The sequence below is a fragment of the Perca flavescens genome, chromosome 10 (genome assembly GCF_004354835.1).
Source record: "Perca flavescens isolate YP-PL-M2 chromosome 10, PFLA_1.0, whole genome shotgun sequence".
Classification (NCBI taxonomy): domain Eukaryota; kingdom Metazoa; phylum Chordata; class Actinopteri; order Perciformes; family Percidae; genus Perca; species Perca flavescens.
This window is the reverse complement of record NC_041340.1, coordinates 32,079,225-32,095,577: the sequence shown is the minus strand read 5'-3', so window position 1 is coordinate 32,095,577 and position 16,353 is coordinate 32,079,225. Positions and strand designations below refer to the sequence as shown.

General features: G+C 39.9%; 1 protein-coding gene across 2 annotated transcripts in view; it reads left to right on the top strand.

Annotated features, from left to right (window-relative positions):
- Nucleotides 1–15,784, top strand: part of LOC114562511 (long-chain-fatty-acid--CoA ligase 1) — a 35,206-nt gene extending 19,422 nt beyond the window's left edge. For both annotated transcript variants that reach the window (XM_028588919.1, XM_028588918.1), the window contains exons 7-22: nucleotides 584–683; nucleotides 812–987; nucleotides 1,938–1,970; nucleotides 2,072–2,123; nucleotides 2,463–2,536; nucleotides 4,140–4,217; nucleotides 4,385–4,519; nucleotides 6,329–6,463; nucleotides 7,857–7,952; nucleotides 8,502–8,574; nucleotides 8,701–8,789; nucleotides 10,578–10,694; nucleotides 11,478–11,621; nucleotides 13,369–13,473; nucleotides 14,294–14,365; nucleotides 14,572–15,784. In XM_028588919.1, the coding sequence (XP_028444720.1) occupies nucleotides 584–683; nucleotides 812–987; nucleotides 1,938–1,970; nucleotides 2,072–2,123; nucleotides 2,463–2,536; nucleotides 4,140–4,217; nucleotides 4,385–4,519; nucleotides 6,329–6,463; nucleotides 7,857–7,952; nucleotides 8,502–8,574; nucleotides 8,701–8,789; nucleotides 10,578–10,694; nucleotides 11,478–11,621; nucleotides 13,369–13,473; nucleotides 14,294–14,365; nucleotides 14,572–14,712 (1,620 nt within the window). In that variant the 3' untranslated portion in view covers nucleotides 14,713–15,784. The remainder of the gene's footprint in view (nucleotides 1–583; nucleotides 684–811; nucleotides 988–1,937; nucleotides 1,971–2,071; nucleotides 2,124–2,462; nucleotides 2,537–4,139; nucleotides 4,218–4,384; nucleotides 4,520–6,328; nucleotides 6,464–7,856; nucleotides 7,953–8,501; nucleotides 8,575–8,700; nucleotides 8,790–10,577; nucleotides 10,695–11,477; nucleotides 11,622–13,368; nucleotides 13,474–14,293; nucleotides 14,366–14,571) is intronic.
- The last annotated feature ends 569 nt before the right edge of the window (nucleotides 15,785–16,353 follow it).

Here is a 16,353-nt window from a genome sequence, read left to right as displayed (position 1 = left end):
TACACGCTAAAAGTACTGTTTATTTAAGTGAAGTCTGGTGAGTTGTAGAGCTTTTTCTGAAAACAAAAAGGATCTTACTCTTAACAAAAAGGTCTTTCTCTGTAGGGATCCTTTCCATAACGTTGTCAGACACTTAGAATAATAATCTGAGCCCGTCAAAAAACGCTTTTAGTGGACGGGAATTGACGTTGTGCGTTAGCCCTACATGGTTACATTGCAGCCTGGTTCTGCTGCCGGTCAAGCGTTCGCGCTCAATACTGGACCAATATCAAAGATTTTTGTTCACGTCACTAAGACACCAATGCATGGGAAAATAGGTTGAAAAATACCCAAATAACCCTTTAAAGTGATTTTCAGTAATGAAATTGAACCTTTAGTCAAACATATTATGAAAGTATCTATAAAGTCAGATAGCGCTATCGGAGCCATCAGACTACATATACACTCTATTTATAATCTTACCAGTGTTTTATCTGCTATTGTTTCTGATTGCTTTATTATGCCTGTTTATGTCTGTATGTTTGTGTGTGTGTGTGTGTGTGTGTGTGTGTGTGTGTGTGTGTGTGTGTGTGTGTGTGTGTAGTGGACCATCTGTGAGCTGGCATGTTACACCTATTCTCTGGTGTCAGTCCCTCTGTACGACACACTGGGAACAGAAGCCATTGGCTACATTATAGACCTAGGTAAACCACAGCAGCAACAACAGAATGACATACACTCCATTGCCCCTATGGGCCAGTGTTATAGTTGGTAAAAGAACTGCGTGCTGACCGGATCTGTCTGCATATGTGTTTGCATGTTGATTCTGCAGCTTCCATCTCGACTTTGGTGTGTGACGTGGTAGATAAAGTCAGCCTGGTGCTGGACTGTGTCAAGGACAGGAAACACACTGTGAAGACCATCGTTCTAATGGAGACCCCCAGTGCCGAGCTGGTCGACAGGTGTCAACAGGCTGGAATCCACATTCTCAGCCTGCAGGAGATGGAGGTCAGCAGGAAGCCACCTCTTCTTTTTTATATTTCTTCATTTCTGAGTTGTTTTTGTATGTTCAGCTCTTCTCTTTAGTTAGTTTGGAAATATTCTATATTATTGTTTGCACAACAATTTCACGCTCAATGCTTTCTTCCTCTGTCTTTGTTTTTGTGTGTAACTTTCTGTCTTGTTGGTTCTGGTTCTCCTTTATGCTGACCTCACACCAAACTACTTTTCAAGCGATAATACAGAATTACATCATGAGAGTCTTGCTAGAGGTGGGGCGCGCTCCCGTCGTCGCAATCGTTCGGTGTAAGGTGGTCATAAAACTCAGACCCAGTCGGTCTTTTTCCCGTCTAAAAATCCGACAAAATCAAACGTGTTGGCTATTATTGTAAGTGGCAGTGAAGTTAAATCACATAAACATTGTCAACAACCAATTGGTGCGCTCCCTCCAGCACCAAACAGGAAGCAGTAAATGGCTAGAGCCAGTGTTGTTTATGGTTGCTACGTCGCCGCACTAAGCTAAACGCTAAAAAGGCAAAGTTGCAGATTTTCAACACTTCTGAAGCGCGACATCCAACGGTAGATTTACCGGCAGATAAATGCGGACCTCCGGGTACTGCTGCCATTCATCTGCATGTATGGCAGAAAATCAGCAAACTTTCCCTCTGTTACCAGCTAACGCTATCGGTAGCTAGCTAGCTTGGTTTTTGTTTTTTATCTTGCTTTTGTGTTTCTGCTACCTTGTTGTGTGCTTACTTTTTGTTTTATTGTTTTTTTTGTCAATTTAATTCATTCAGTTTCTTGTGTTCTTGCTTGTTTTCTTGTTCATTCCAGTTGTCTTGCTTTTTTATTTGGATTTTCATTATTACTGTGTTTTTTGTTGTTGCTTTCTTGTCATTTTCTTTGTCACTTTACACCATCCACAATGGCTTCATTAATGTGCTTTTCTTGCTGCACAGTCCATCGGGAAGGCCAACCATCGCCAACCCATGGTAAGTAAACGCTGGCCTGTAAGTGACTTGTTGCCAGTCAATACTTGAATTGACGACGATGTTGTGACACTGTTTGAACATTGCCTCCCCAATCCCTGCAGCCTCCGCGACCTAAGGACATGGCTCTCATCTGCTTTACCAGTGGAACAACAGGTGACACACACACACACACACACACACGCACACACACAAAACGAGATTTTAACGGTGTTGGGCTCGGATGTAAACATCTTAATGCCTGTCGGACTCGGGCCAGGCACGGTTACTGCTTTGTCGGACGCGGGTTGGGCTTGGACAGAAAAATGCGGCCCGTTCCGCACTCTTAACACACACACACAGACAGTGAATTAGACAGTGAACGAGTATCTGAAATATATACCACATACACTTAAAACTCTAAACTGTTTGTTTGTGTGTGTGTGTGTGTGTGTGTGTGTGTGTGTGTGTGCGCGCGCGCGCGTGCGTGCGTGTGTGTGTGTGTGTGTCTTGCAGGGAACCCAAAGGGAGCTATGCTGACACATGAGAATGTTGTGTCCAACTGCTCAGCCTTCATCAAATTGACAGAGGTGAGGCGCTAACAATAGTTAGGACATCTTTAGCTTCTGTGACAGGGAGTTTTAGAAGGATTTAAATCGGTGGAGGAGGTTTCCTTCTCTATCTCCTTTACCTCTCCATCTCATTCTCTCCCTTATATATATATATATATATATATATATATATATATATATATATATATATATATAGTATATAGTATATATTTACACTGTCTTTTATTCTGCCATATTATAACCTTGCTTTATTGTTGCCATTCCACCCAGAGTTATGTGGGATCTACTGTTGACCTGCTATCAAACCCCCTAAATAGCCCCTGTCCCCCACTCCTACCCCCTTTTTTTAACCTTTATTTATCCAGGTAAGTCGATTGAGAGACGCACGCAGTTGGATGCTGTCCTCTCCTACTTCAATGCCTAACAAATCTATCTCTTTCTCTCCCCTGTCTTTCACTGGTTGAAGCCTGAACATATTCTTGTAAAACAAATTAATAACATAACTAATTTCATTGGTCGGACTGTTCAGCTCTGTTTCAGACTGATACCTCTGGTTCAGGCTGGTCCTCATCCTCAACACGTGCCTTTTTCAGTCGCGGAAAATACTTTTCAATACTCATCTGGATTGAAGCAGCAAACATTCAGTGGAAGAGTAAAAAATGACAACATTATTTATAATATGTTTATTTGATTCACAGCTGCTATATAGTGTTTTGACCTCGACAACCCAACTGCATTTTACCGCAAACTTGCGACTAGTTATCTTTCTAAAGCAGGCGCGATGGCTCGTTTGCTAAGAGTCGGGTCGGTGATTGTGAATGTGTGATTGTGTAAAGGTGTTCACGAGATAGATACCAACCTTTCATCAACAGCCGTCTTCTCTCCTTGATGGAGACAGACGCTGTGTGCACGAAGGGATCGATGATGTTTTAAGCCTCCAATGTCGCCTTACAGGCACTAACCCTCACCGTAACCTTAAACATAACCATTGCCGCGGTGTCTGGAAGGTGACGTTTGGGGGATTAAAAAAACCCACCACTGCACGGTGGAAGGGGCTGTGTGTGTGTATGTGAGCGAGACACAAGTGACAGAGAGATGGAGGAGAACAGGGAAAGGAAATGCAGAAGAACATATTTTAAATAGCGTTTAAAAAAAAAAAAAGAATAACGAAACGCAATGTGCGGCGGCCGGTGTTGATAGTGAGGCGCACCGCCACACAATAGTCTATGTGTGGGAAACACTGTCGCTTCTTTAACCATTAGGCTACCACTGACCACAATTGTCGTTGTATTGACACTTCATCCCTAAAACGCCATCAGTATTTGTTTGAAGAGCAAGGCACTTTAATGAACTCTTTCCTCTTCTCTCCAGTCGTACGCTCAGACCACCTCAGATGATGTCATGCTGTCTTTTCTGCCTCTGGCCCACATGTTTGAGAGGGTGGTGGAGGTACACATATTAACACTGACTGCGTTCCTTTTCCTGCCTGTGTGTGTGTTTGTGTGTGTGTGTGTTTGCTTCCCTGTCTGTTTGTCTGGCTCATGTCCATCGGTGTGTGTTTGTACCACTGTGTGTACCCGTCTGTGTGTGTGTGTATTCCTGCATCCGTATGTGGTTTCAGGTTTGCTGTCCGCTGTTTTGCAGTGATGTCCATATGTCCTTCCTGCCCTTGGCTCATATGTTTGAAAGAGTAGTACAGGTATTGCATGTTCCCTTAGTTCCCATAGTCACCCTTTGTTAATTAACACACATCAATTTTCCTGAGAACCCCTGTGTTGTTAACCTTTCATTACATCTTTCATTACATATTCAGTTATGGTGACCTGTTAACTTTTGCCTTCTGCATCTTCCGGATGTTGCTGACAGGGACTGATGATAGTCAATGGAGCCCGGATTGGCTTTTTCCAGGGAGATATTCGTCTGCTGTCAGATGACCTGAACACGCTGAAACCTACTGTGTTTCCTGTGGTACCCCGACTCCTTAACAGAATGTACGATAAGGTAAGTGGGCACGATGATGATACGGTGCGTTCCATTTGTATGAGGAAGTCAAAATTTCTACGTTCTAAGCCGGAAACACGCCCCCCTAAAGTCGGATTTCCTCACAGTGGCCCTCATTTATCAACCTAACGTAGAAACCAGCGCAGATATGAGCGCAGAAATCATCTTACGACAGGCTTCACGTGGGATTCATGAAAAGTTCGTATCACACCAATCCGAGCGTAAGAATGGTCGTACATTGATAAATGCGGCGGCTGGAAACGATCGTCATTTAAATATCACGCCCCAATATATTCTGGGTTTTGAGGCCTCGCCCCTACAATTTACGACATGGCGAGACGTAATCCGGCTGAGAAGCAACACTTTTCAGAGGTGGAGATTGAAACTCTGATTTCTCTGGTTCATTTGCACTAACGTGTGTACTATTTGGCAGCCTGAAAACGGGTATTAAAGACTGTAGAAAGAATGCGGGATGAAAAGAGATCACTGATGCGGTCAACAGTGTTGCCGTAGTAAATCGGACTCCAGCTGAAGTTTAGCCTATTTAATTTATACATCCTTGACACATTTTCTATAGTCCTAATAGTAATATACAGGCTTCTATTGCAATCTATTAGGCCTACATGTAGGTGTACCTATAATTAAATAAACACACGGTAGCGGAGTTTATGCAGTGTCTTTTATTTTACTCGTGTTTGTCGGAACGAGGCAACAGCTGAGGGAGAGCGCGTGTCCTCCGCCCCCCCGTGCTGGACCCTGTCTCCTGACAGCAGAGGGGCTGGAAAAACAAGCCAAAATAACTTGGTCAATGGCAGAAATAAATCATTCACTTGAAAGAGAAACAAAACCTGAAGAATAAATAAAAATGTTGTGCATCGTCATGTTTCCTGTATTGAATATCATTGCCAAACATAACACTATAGGCTACCTTTTAAAAGTGAGGAATAATATCCTGTCTCCTTCATATAGCCCTCAGTTGGTGGCTGTTCTGGACACTGCTCTCTGGGCATCGGGTCATCTGGCTCCATCGCTACATTTATGGCACCGTGTTTTCCTGTGCGATGTTGTGCAGAACCCCACAGGCTAAAACAATGTTGCCGACCGGCGCATAGAGGTCTTCTAAAAGAGCCAGATCTGCCATTGCTGATATGTGATCAACTGATGACTTCTGCTTCTCCTGTTAAACTGATTATATGCTGCACCGCAAGTCCACACTGACTCGAGAACTTGCGTACACGAGTTCAGACCAGACGTGAGATTTGATCGCAGCCTACGCTCACGTCGAAATTGATAAATGCCGAGCTTTGCGTAGGAATCGACGTACGCCCGTCGTACGCCTGTTTTAGGTCGTACGCACGTTTCATAAATGAGGGCCAGTACCTCTAAATCCAACATGGCTGCATCAACTGTAATGAAAGCTGTAGCTGTAAGCTGTTTATTAGCACTTCTGTCTTATTTGTGTCTCATTAAATCAGTCTTAAACACAGTACTGTCTGACTTCTATCTGTTGACAAGTTACGCTGTTTGTATGCACAAAAAACTGGTATTGTTAACAATGGCTAACCTGGATAGAGCAGGGAACAGGGAAATCTGACTTGTTTTAAATGGAACATGGTCAACTCGGGAGTTGATATCATTCCCAGCTTCAACTTCCAAGGTAAATGGAAAGCACTAATAACCTTATAGAAAGCATTGCACATGCTTCTGAATCCCTACCCATTATCCATCCATCATCCAACCATCCATGATGCTGTTCTTATAATTATGGAGAGCCTTTGTGTGTGTGTCTGTGTCTGTGTCTGTGTGTAGATCTTTGGGCAGGCCAACACCTCTCTGAAGCGCTGGCTGCTGGGATTCGCCTACAGAAGGAAGGAGGCCGAGATAAGGAAAGGCATCGTGAGGAGAGACAGTATCTGGGATCGACTCATCTTCCGGAAGGTTCAGGTACACAGAGCCAGCACAGTTAAAACTCCTAGTAGGTCACTGTATAGTTGAGTGCTACATGTCCAGGAATGTTTTCACTAGGGCTGGTTGATACAATCGGTAAGAAACAACAAAATTACAGTAACTCACAGCAAGACAGAGGGACAGACAGTACAGTAGAAAATAAAGCCACGACAGAAAGACTTTGTTTCTACAGAGGGAAAAGGTGTAGGCTGAAACTACAGCTAATTGCACCTACCACCCATCTACTGTTACGTAATACCTCTTGGACATCAAAAGTAAAATCAGACCAATTTCACACTGACCCTACTATACTAATTCCTGCATGCCTACTGATCAGACACATTTTTATCTGTCATAAAATAATTTTTTCATTTTCCACAGATTTTCAGTTCCTCACTACAAGTGCCCAATAATTTCCCCTTTTTTAACATAAATAAAGTGGTTTTAGTCATCTGTTTTTTTACCTTCATAAAACAAAAATATATAAGTAACTAAAATAAATGTAACTTTAATAAAAGTAGTTTTGTTTAAAAACTAGTTTAAATGGTGGTTGAAGATGTAGGGTTCAAACCACTGTGTAAGGTCATGTACGCTTTGCAGACACAGGCCTAAGTCATATGTGGGGTTTCTAGGGACTGGTACATAACTCATGCATTAATATCGTAAGAGCACACGCTAAAAGATAAGATAAGCCTTTATCGATCCCCAGAGGGAAAGTTCACATGTTGCAGCAGCAGTAAAGACAGAGATAAGATCAGATAACTAGAGAAGTGAAAAATAAAAAGAAGAATAAGAGGTACTGTATATACTAATATACAAATAGAAGTAAAAAAAGAAATGAACTATAAAAGATCAATTCAAGAACTAAAGACAAAGTACAACATTGTTATTAGGGCTGCAACTAACAATTATTTTCATTGTCTATTAATCTGTTGATTATTTTCTCAATTAATCAATAAGTTGTTCTATAAAATGGCAAATAATGTCGATCTGTGTTTGCTAAACATCAAGATGACATCCTAAATATCTTGTTTTGACAAATTCAGGTTACTGTCACAGAGGAGAAAAGAAACTATAAAATATTCACATTTAAGATGCTGGAATCAGAGAGCTTTTACTTTTTTTTTTTTTTTTTTATAGAAAAATGACTCAAACTCAAAATAGTTGGCAATTAATGTAATAGTTGACACTAATCGATTAATCTTTGCAGCTCTAATTGTTATCATCCTCAAACAGCCTTCACTAAAAGTGATTTAGATGGTTAAAGCTGTAAGGACATAGACATTATGTTGCATTTTGTCTGGTTGATTGATTATTTTTTAACATGGATTTGTCGTGGCTACAACTGACAGAGCTGTCCAGTAATAAGGTGTTGTGCTGCCCTCTGCAGGCCAGCCTCGGCGGCTGCGTGCGTCTCATGCTGACTGGAGCTGCTCCCATCTCTCCTGCTGTCCTCAACTTCCTCAGAGCCGCAGTAGGCTGTCAGGTAGCACAAACACTCGCACAAACACCAGCTTAAACACTCACACAAACACCCGCACAAAAACCCGCTCAAACACTCGCACAAACACTCACACAAACACCAGCTTAAACACTCACACAAACACCCGCACAAACACCCGCACAAAAACCCGCTCAAACACTCGCACAAACACTCACACAAACACCCGCTTAAACACTCACACAAACACCCGCTTAAACACTCACACAAACACCCGCATAAACACCCCCTCACATACCCGCTCAAACACTCGCACAAACACCCGTGCAAACATCTGCTCAAACACTCGCACAAACACTAGCACAAACATCTGCTCAAACACTCGCACAAACATCTGCTCAAACACTCGCACAAACACTAGCACAAACATCCGCTCAAACACTCGCATAAAGATCCACACAAACACTCGAGTGGTCCTGTGGATTTTTTGATGTGGATTAAGACGAGGAGATTTAGAAGAGCGTCAAGGTAAAGCTTCATTCAGTGGAACCCTACAAGTAGTAATGATAATAATAATCATAATAACTGTCTCAGTTCTATGAAGGTTATGGACAGACAGAGTGCACTGCTGGATGCACCATGACCATGCCGGGTGAATGGAATGCAGGTAATGGATAACAAAGCTGCTTGACTTAATTCATCTTTTACAAGGCTACACGCTCTAAATTATGACGAAAAAAAGCTGACTGATTACTGCGGGCTGCAAGAACTAAACTTGACGTCATGCCTGCAGGACACGTCGGAGCTCCTCTGCCCTGCAACTCCCTTAAACTGGTGGATGTGCCTGAGATGAACTACCTGGCTGCAAACGGCGAGGGAGAGGTGAAACACAAAGACACACATCATCATAGAAACTCTTTTACAGTTTTTTCCAATCACTTAACTACTAATTTCAGAACCTTGACGTCATTTTTCAAAACTCTAGACACAAAACTCACAACCAATGATCAAAATACACATTTTTCAAAACTCTAACACTTTTTTCAATTGCTTGGATACAATACACATAAACAAAAGATCATTTGTTCATTTAACAAAGATCACTTGTTCAATATGACACAACTTAACATCAAAGTACTACTATTTCACAAAGCAATTCACACATTACATTTCAGATAATTGTCTATATATATATATATATATATATATATATATATATATATATAGTTGTATAGAAACAGACAAACAATATTCCATGTTTAGATCATGAAAGTTGAAAAAATTAGGACACCCATGCTAAAGTTGACTAAAAAGAAGAATAAAAAAATCATCTTTTGCAAATTTATCTTAATGCCTTAATTAAAAAAATGAGGAAAAATCCAATCTTTAAGGACACCAATTTTCTTTGTGAATGAATAATGTATCGTAAATAAATAAATGTTCTCCCATAAAATACAGGGGGCATAAATAAGTACACCCCTATGTTAAATTCCCATAAAGGCCGGCAGATTTTTATTTTTAAAGGCCAGTTATTTCATGGATCCAGCATCCTGATGAAGTTCCCTTGGCCTTTGGCATTAACATACCCCCACATCATCACATACCCTTCACCATACCCCCACATCATCACACACCCTTCACCATACCCCCACATCATCACATACCCTTCACCATACCCCCACATCATCACATACCCTTCACCATACCCCCACATCATCACACACCCTTCACCATACCCCCCACATCATCACATACCCTTCACCATATCCCCACACATCATCACATACCCTTCACCATATCCCCACACATCATCACATACCCTTCACCATACCTAGAGATTGGCATGGGGTACTTTCCATAAAATCATCTCTATATGTAAATGAAACCATCTATTAGACTAACTGAAATCAAACCATGCCAATCTCTAGGTATGATATATATATATATATATATATATATATATATATATATATATATATATATATATATATATATATATATATATATATATATATATATGTGTGTGTGTGTGTGTGTGTGTGTGTGTGTGTGTGTGTGTGTGTGTGTGTGTGTGTGTATATATATATGTGTGTGTTGTCGATGCAAATGAGAATTTGTTCTCACTATATATAAATATATATATATATATATATATATATATATATATATATATATATATATATATATATAACTTATACCACATTGGTCTGTAGTATTCTCTCTACTACTGCAGTACTTTTACAGGGATGAATTTACTTGTAGTACCATAATGAAACATGTATCACCTATTTTGTACTACAATATTTAATGATTGTACGAACGATGACCCAGTGAAATAATGGGTAGCTTGTGTGTGGATGATCTAAAGTAATGTTTCAATGGTATTTCACAATATATTTGTTTTTTGAACCAGTGATTGTGCAAGTGCAAGACTTCTTTAGAGATATGAATGCACAATCCAATGTTTTGAACATTGGATAGCCTGTGTTACAAGTGATGATTGTTGTGAGTTTTGTGTCTAGAGATTTGAAAAATCACATCAAGGTTATGAAATTAGTAGCAAAGTGATTGTAAAAAACTGTTTACATGATATTCATGATAATGGGCGTCATTCATAAATGTGTGTGTGTGTGTGTGTGTGTGTGTGTGTGTGTGTGTGTGTGGGTCCAGGTGTGTGTGAAGGGTCCTAACGTGTTCCAGGGCTATCTGAAGGACCCCGAGAAGACCGCCGAGACTATTGATGCAGATGGTTGGCTTCACACTGGAGACATAGGAAAATGGCTTCCTGTACGTTAAGTCATGTTGTTTGAGTTCAGCCTCACACATTTCTATGTCCGTCCGTCCCATTCTTGTGAATACGATATATCTCAGGAACCCCTGGAGGGAATTTCTTCAAATTTGGCAACAACATCCAATTGGGTTTAAGTATTTTTTGGGTGTTTTAAGCCCCCAATGTCGTCTTCCAGGCAGCGCTGCCTGGAAGGCACTTGGATTAGGCAATAGTTAGGGTTAAGGGTTAAGGTTAGGGTTAGGTGCCTTGAAGTCGACGGTCGCAGTGCTGCCTTGAAGTCGACATTGGGGGCTCTAAACACCATTGAGCAATTTTTGGACTGTGATGGCACAAAACATGTGTTTGGCCATAACTGAAGAATTCCTATGGTAATTATGACACCATTTTTGGCCATTATTCGCATATAACTCAGGAACAGAAGGGAGGAGATTGTGTTCATATTTCACATTTGGTCAGATGCTGATTTGGTGACACTAATGTTGAAACTTGTGGTGATTGTGTAGATCCTATGTGCTGCCGGGTTGAAGCATCCATGTTTCTTTTTATGTACATAGACTCGACAAACTGGATGTAAACTGCAACTTGACTGGTTGGTGGAGACATACAACCACAAGGCAGTCATTTCTAGTTTTATCAGCCTCACTTTGTTCATCTCGACTTCACACATATTTATTTGAACCCAAGTTCCTTGCATTGAGCTACATATCATAAAATGCTGTATTTCCAACAGCCTGTAGACATTTCATAGAATGTAATTGTGTGTGCATGTGTGTTGACAGAATGGCACGCTGAAGATCGTGGACAGGAAGAAGCACATCTTTAAGCTGGCACAGGGGGAGTACATTGCTCCGGAGAAGATAGAGAACATCTACATGAGGAGTGATGCAGTGGCACAGGTCTTTGTGCATGGAGACAGTCTGCAGGTAGGTTGGAGGATATTCCGAGTGTGTGTTTGTGTGTGTTGCGGATGTGTGTGGTGTATCTCAGTGGGATTGGTGTATTACGAAGCAAAGTCCGATGCTTCCTTCCACTGTAATCAATGAAACCTCGGACACTGGGCATGAGAACAGCGCGTAATGGTGCACATGCACCGCTGAGATTCCCTCTACAAGCATCAAGATAGGACAGTGTTCCATTTATATTTTTTACGTGAGGTGTGTGCGGCCCTTGTACACAGAAATGGATCCTAAAGTGTCTAAATTGTTTTAAATTAAATTACCGATATACAGCGAGTGACTTGATGACGGTCAGTGAGTGTATTGGCAGTTTTGTTTTGGGAGTTTCTGTTTATATTTCTTCTTATTTTCTTCTTTCCCTCACCAAAATAATGAAAACGTAAAACTGTTATTACACTGGAAGGAACACTCACGGACAAAGTCGTACTTCTTGGAATAATACGGCCACCGTAGGCGTTAAAACGCGATCAGAATAGGAGGGGCTAGAAAGTAATATTCAGTTGGTTGTCATATACAATTTCACCACCAGATGTGAGAAATTCTTACACAATGTAGCTTTAAAATACAACGGGTGCATATTGCTGTTCAGTTAAGCACTGTTATTATTTAAAGTTGACTATTATTTTTATAATAATTCGTGTGACAGTCATTGTTACTGTTATTTCTGTATGAAAACTGCTTGTTGTTAGAAGTTTGGTGAATATATTACGGAGATAATTCGAAAAGGCATATTTAAATGAAGTCAGTGATGAAGGACAATATATAAAGTGCACGTGTTAGTGGTTCTAACAATGGCAGACTGGTCAGGGACCAATACACCTTTAATTATTTTAATTGATTTATTTCTTTTAGTATTCTTTAACAAAGGACCATGTGTGTTCCTCTTCCATGTGCACTGCATTTTGGCATTCTAAGCACACAATGTGTGTTGTCTCCAGTGAATTGGGACTATAATTTGGGAGGATTGAACAATTATTATAGGTTTTAATAATTGTACAACCCTCCCTTATTATAGTCTTAGTTCATTGGACCAGTAACTATATGGTTTTTGACCTTATATTTTGCAGGGGGGGGGAATAACCAATGAATACTGTATGTAACTGTGTTACTGTCATGTTTAAAGTGTGCATTAAATTTATCACTTAATTATCTTTATAGTTTCTAGATTTCAGAGTCCAATTTCTTCAGTGTCTTTTTTTTCTATGTCCATTAATAGGCCTTCAAAGCAAAGGAAGCAAAGCATAGAATATGTAAAGAAGGAAACTCTAAGGCCTAAAAAGAACTCTAAAAAGAAAAAAAGAAGAAGAAAAAAAACAGTGAGAGAAAAGCGTGGGCACTTCTGCCACGCTTTCTCTCACTGTTTCTATTTATTTATTTATTTTTACTAGGTCAAGCCTCGCTTTATCAGTTATCCTGGATTTATAAATTCTACTTTTGTGCAATACCCCCCTGGACACATTCAAATCATCAAAACACACCTCTTCTGATTAGCCTTCCACATACAATAGTCTTACACATTATCTACTGTTAGTTACTGGTTTTATTGTTTTAATTGCTTTTTAATATGCTTGCTTTATGTGTTGGCTTTATTGCTTTGTCTGTTTTTAATGTGCTAAATGTGCTGGTTTTACTGTCAAGTGTCTTTGAGTGCCACGTTAAGCGCTATATAAATAAAATGTATTATTATTATTATTGTTATTGTGTTTGTCTCCAGGCATGTCTGGTAGCAGTGGTGGTTCCTGACCCTGACTTCCTGTGTGGCTGGATCAAGAGGACCCTGGGACTGGAGGCCAGCTACCAGGAACTGTGTGGCAGAGCGGTAATACTTTTACATAATTTGATTACAGTATACAGTGAATTCAGACTGCATGCATACGGTTTTCCTGTGTCCGCACTGAGAATCCATTTCCCTTTAGGACAATATTCATTTCATACCTGTTAAGGTTTAATATGTTTATGTTTGCACCAACAACCAAGGCAAATCCCTGGTAAAGTGCTACTTACTTGGCAATAAATCCTTTTATGATTTCTCAGTTAAGCAATAAATCTCTTCATTCAGAGCAGTGATTCACACCCAGGCATGCAGTACATGTACTCCAGGAGGTACTTCTGCAGTTGTGTTGGGGTTATGTGCAAAGGTTGTGGAGTAGCTCACCTAACTTGAAGACAGTAGTAGAAATAATATTCATGTTCTTTTTTCTAATTGTATCTCTTTTCTATTTTGCAAATTTGTTTTACAGAGAAAAAATAAACAAAGAGGTCAGTGAAGTGGTGCGAGGCTGAGCAAGCTAAGCAAACGAGACTAGCCTCACAACCCAACTGCTGTAACACCTGAACACAAACTGTTGCCATTGAGTGTGTAAAAACTTGTTAGCAAGCAGAGAATTCAAAAATAGAAGAAAAAAAAGCCTAAAGTAACAGATTAAATGGTTGAAAGATGCGGCTTTGATGACTCTTAAGTGGTTGTTTTATGAATGAAAAATTGACCAAACCTACAAAAGAAAAGTGACAAAAGATCATAGACAACACATCCACTTGACTTGTGTGTAAAAAAAAAAAGTAAAAAAAAAAGAAAAGAAAACACAGCCCATGTACCAAGTGTGAATTAAAAGAGCTACCCCTCTTTTATGTCCTCTCAGGAAGTCAAGGGAGCCATCTTGAAGGACATGGTGCAACTGGGCAAGGATGGAGGCCTCAAGTCCTTTGAGCAGGTAAAACACTCGCTCATATTTCAGCTGAGATTTGAAATATCCTTTCCTGTATAGCACTGGGTAGCTCTGTAGACGTGTTCTTCCAAACTTTGTTTAGGCATGGGATGCTGTTTTCCTGGAACTGAAACATTATCATCCATTATCATCCACGTGTGTGCGTGTGTGTGCGTGTGTGTGTGTGTGTGTGTGCGTGCGTGTCCTTTTAGGTGAGGACCATCTGCATCCACACCGAGCTGTTCTCAATCGAGAACGGCCTGCTCACTCCAACAATGAAGGCCAAGAGGAACGAAATGCGACAGTACTTCAGATCCCAGATAGACGAACTGTACGCCGGGATCAAAATGTAGAAGGAGAGCAACATGGAAGACCAGACCCACAAGCTACCAAAGGCATAAAAAGGAAGAGGACAGCACAAGCTAAAGCACACACAGGGAAGCAAGTGAAGAGATCCCGTCTTACCAAAAGGACCATCAACATGTCTAGTCTTCATGATTCAGAGCATTTAGAACAAAAAAATGACCTTTAGGATCTATGACGCGCCACAAGACCTCCGGAGGTCCAGAGTAGACTTTATGCTTAAAATAAATTCTATTCTATCTAGTTTTTGATGAAATAGTTTTGCCTATGTTATGTACAGTACAAATAATATGTAACAATGTGTTGATTCTAATCAGCTATTTTGTTATAACATCTCCATTAAGGATGCTTTTTAAAGGGAAATCTAAAAATGCAGCTCTGTAGCATCGGACATCTCAGGACTTCACTGGCAAGAACCACACACACACACACACACACACACACACACACACACACACACACACACACCTTTTAACTTCAACGATAGAGGAAGATACCATTGAGGGTTAAGTTTGGATTAAAAGCCATATTGATCACTTTGTAAGCTGCACACTACAACTTAAACATTTCAGGTCTTTGATGAGATTTTTTCTGTCTTTGTGACGTGATTTTATATGACTTGTTTCCTGAGTTTTTTTTTTTTTTTTTTTTGGTAGAAAGTTGAAATCCACAATGGATAATGGGATTGTTTCAGATGGGTCCTTAAATATTTTCAATAATAAGCTTGGGTCCTATTAGGACCCTGAGAAACCAGCACAGTGAGCCATATTAAAGATAATCCAAACAAAGCTAGCTGGGAACGGGGCATTCAGGTACTAATGAACAGTCAGGACATAGGGAAACTGTGTCACTGTTTTAATTTATTTATGATGGGAACATGAAGGGAAGAGAATAGTTGAAGAAATCGTTCTTAAATTATTATAATAATACTAAAGTAGGGTTCAATTATCCATTTCTAAGTAACATCGTTTACAACCTGAATGAAATCCTTTTGAATGTTTTATAGTTAAAATTTTATGGAAGTACTTTTGACTACGGTCTTGCTCTGACTGTTTTTCACTGTCATCCCAGATTTGTTTTGTAAAGATTTTAATTTAAAATCAATAAAAAAAAAATAAAAAAAAAGAGCTGTGGGATCTCATGTATTTTGCTTTATCAGTGCTGTGTGTACAATGGTAAAAACATTTAGGTATGTAGTTCAGTCCTATTTTATTTATTACTCCAAGGGATTGTATATGGTATGTATAGGCCAGGACAGTTTTTAATCCTCATGTTTTATTTAGTAGGGATTTTATTGTCTATATTCACTGGACTAAGATAGAAAAACAAAAAGCCATCCCTTTCTCTTGCTCAGGTGCTAAAACTAGAATTGTGTTTTAGGTGTTTTTTTAAAACGTAATACTTCCACTGCTCTTTATAAACTAAAGTATATAAACGCGTTTTTTGTTGTACTTTGTTCCCTTGAAATAAAAGATCTATCAGAGCCCTGAGCTTTATTTAGGCTCTTCAGAAATCTATGGGTGACGTTACATATTGATAAAATATGTATACATACATCAGAGTAAAGGTATTTGATGCATGGATGTATTGATTTGATCAGAGCAGATTGTGGATGTATTACAGTAAGAGAA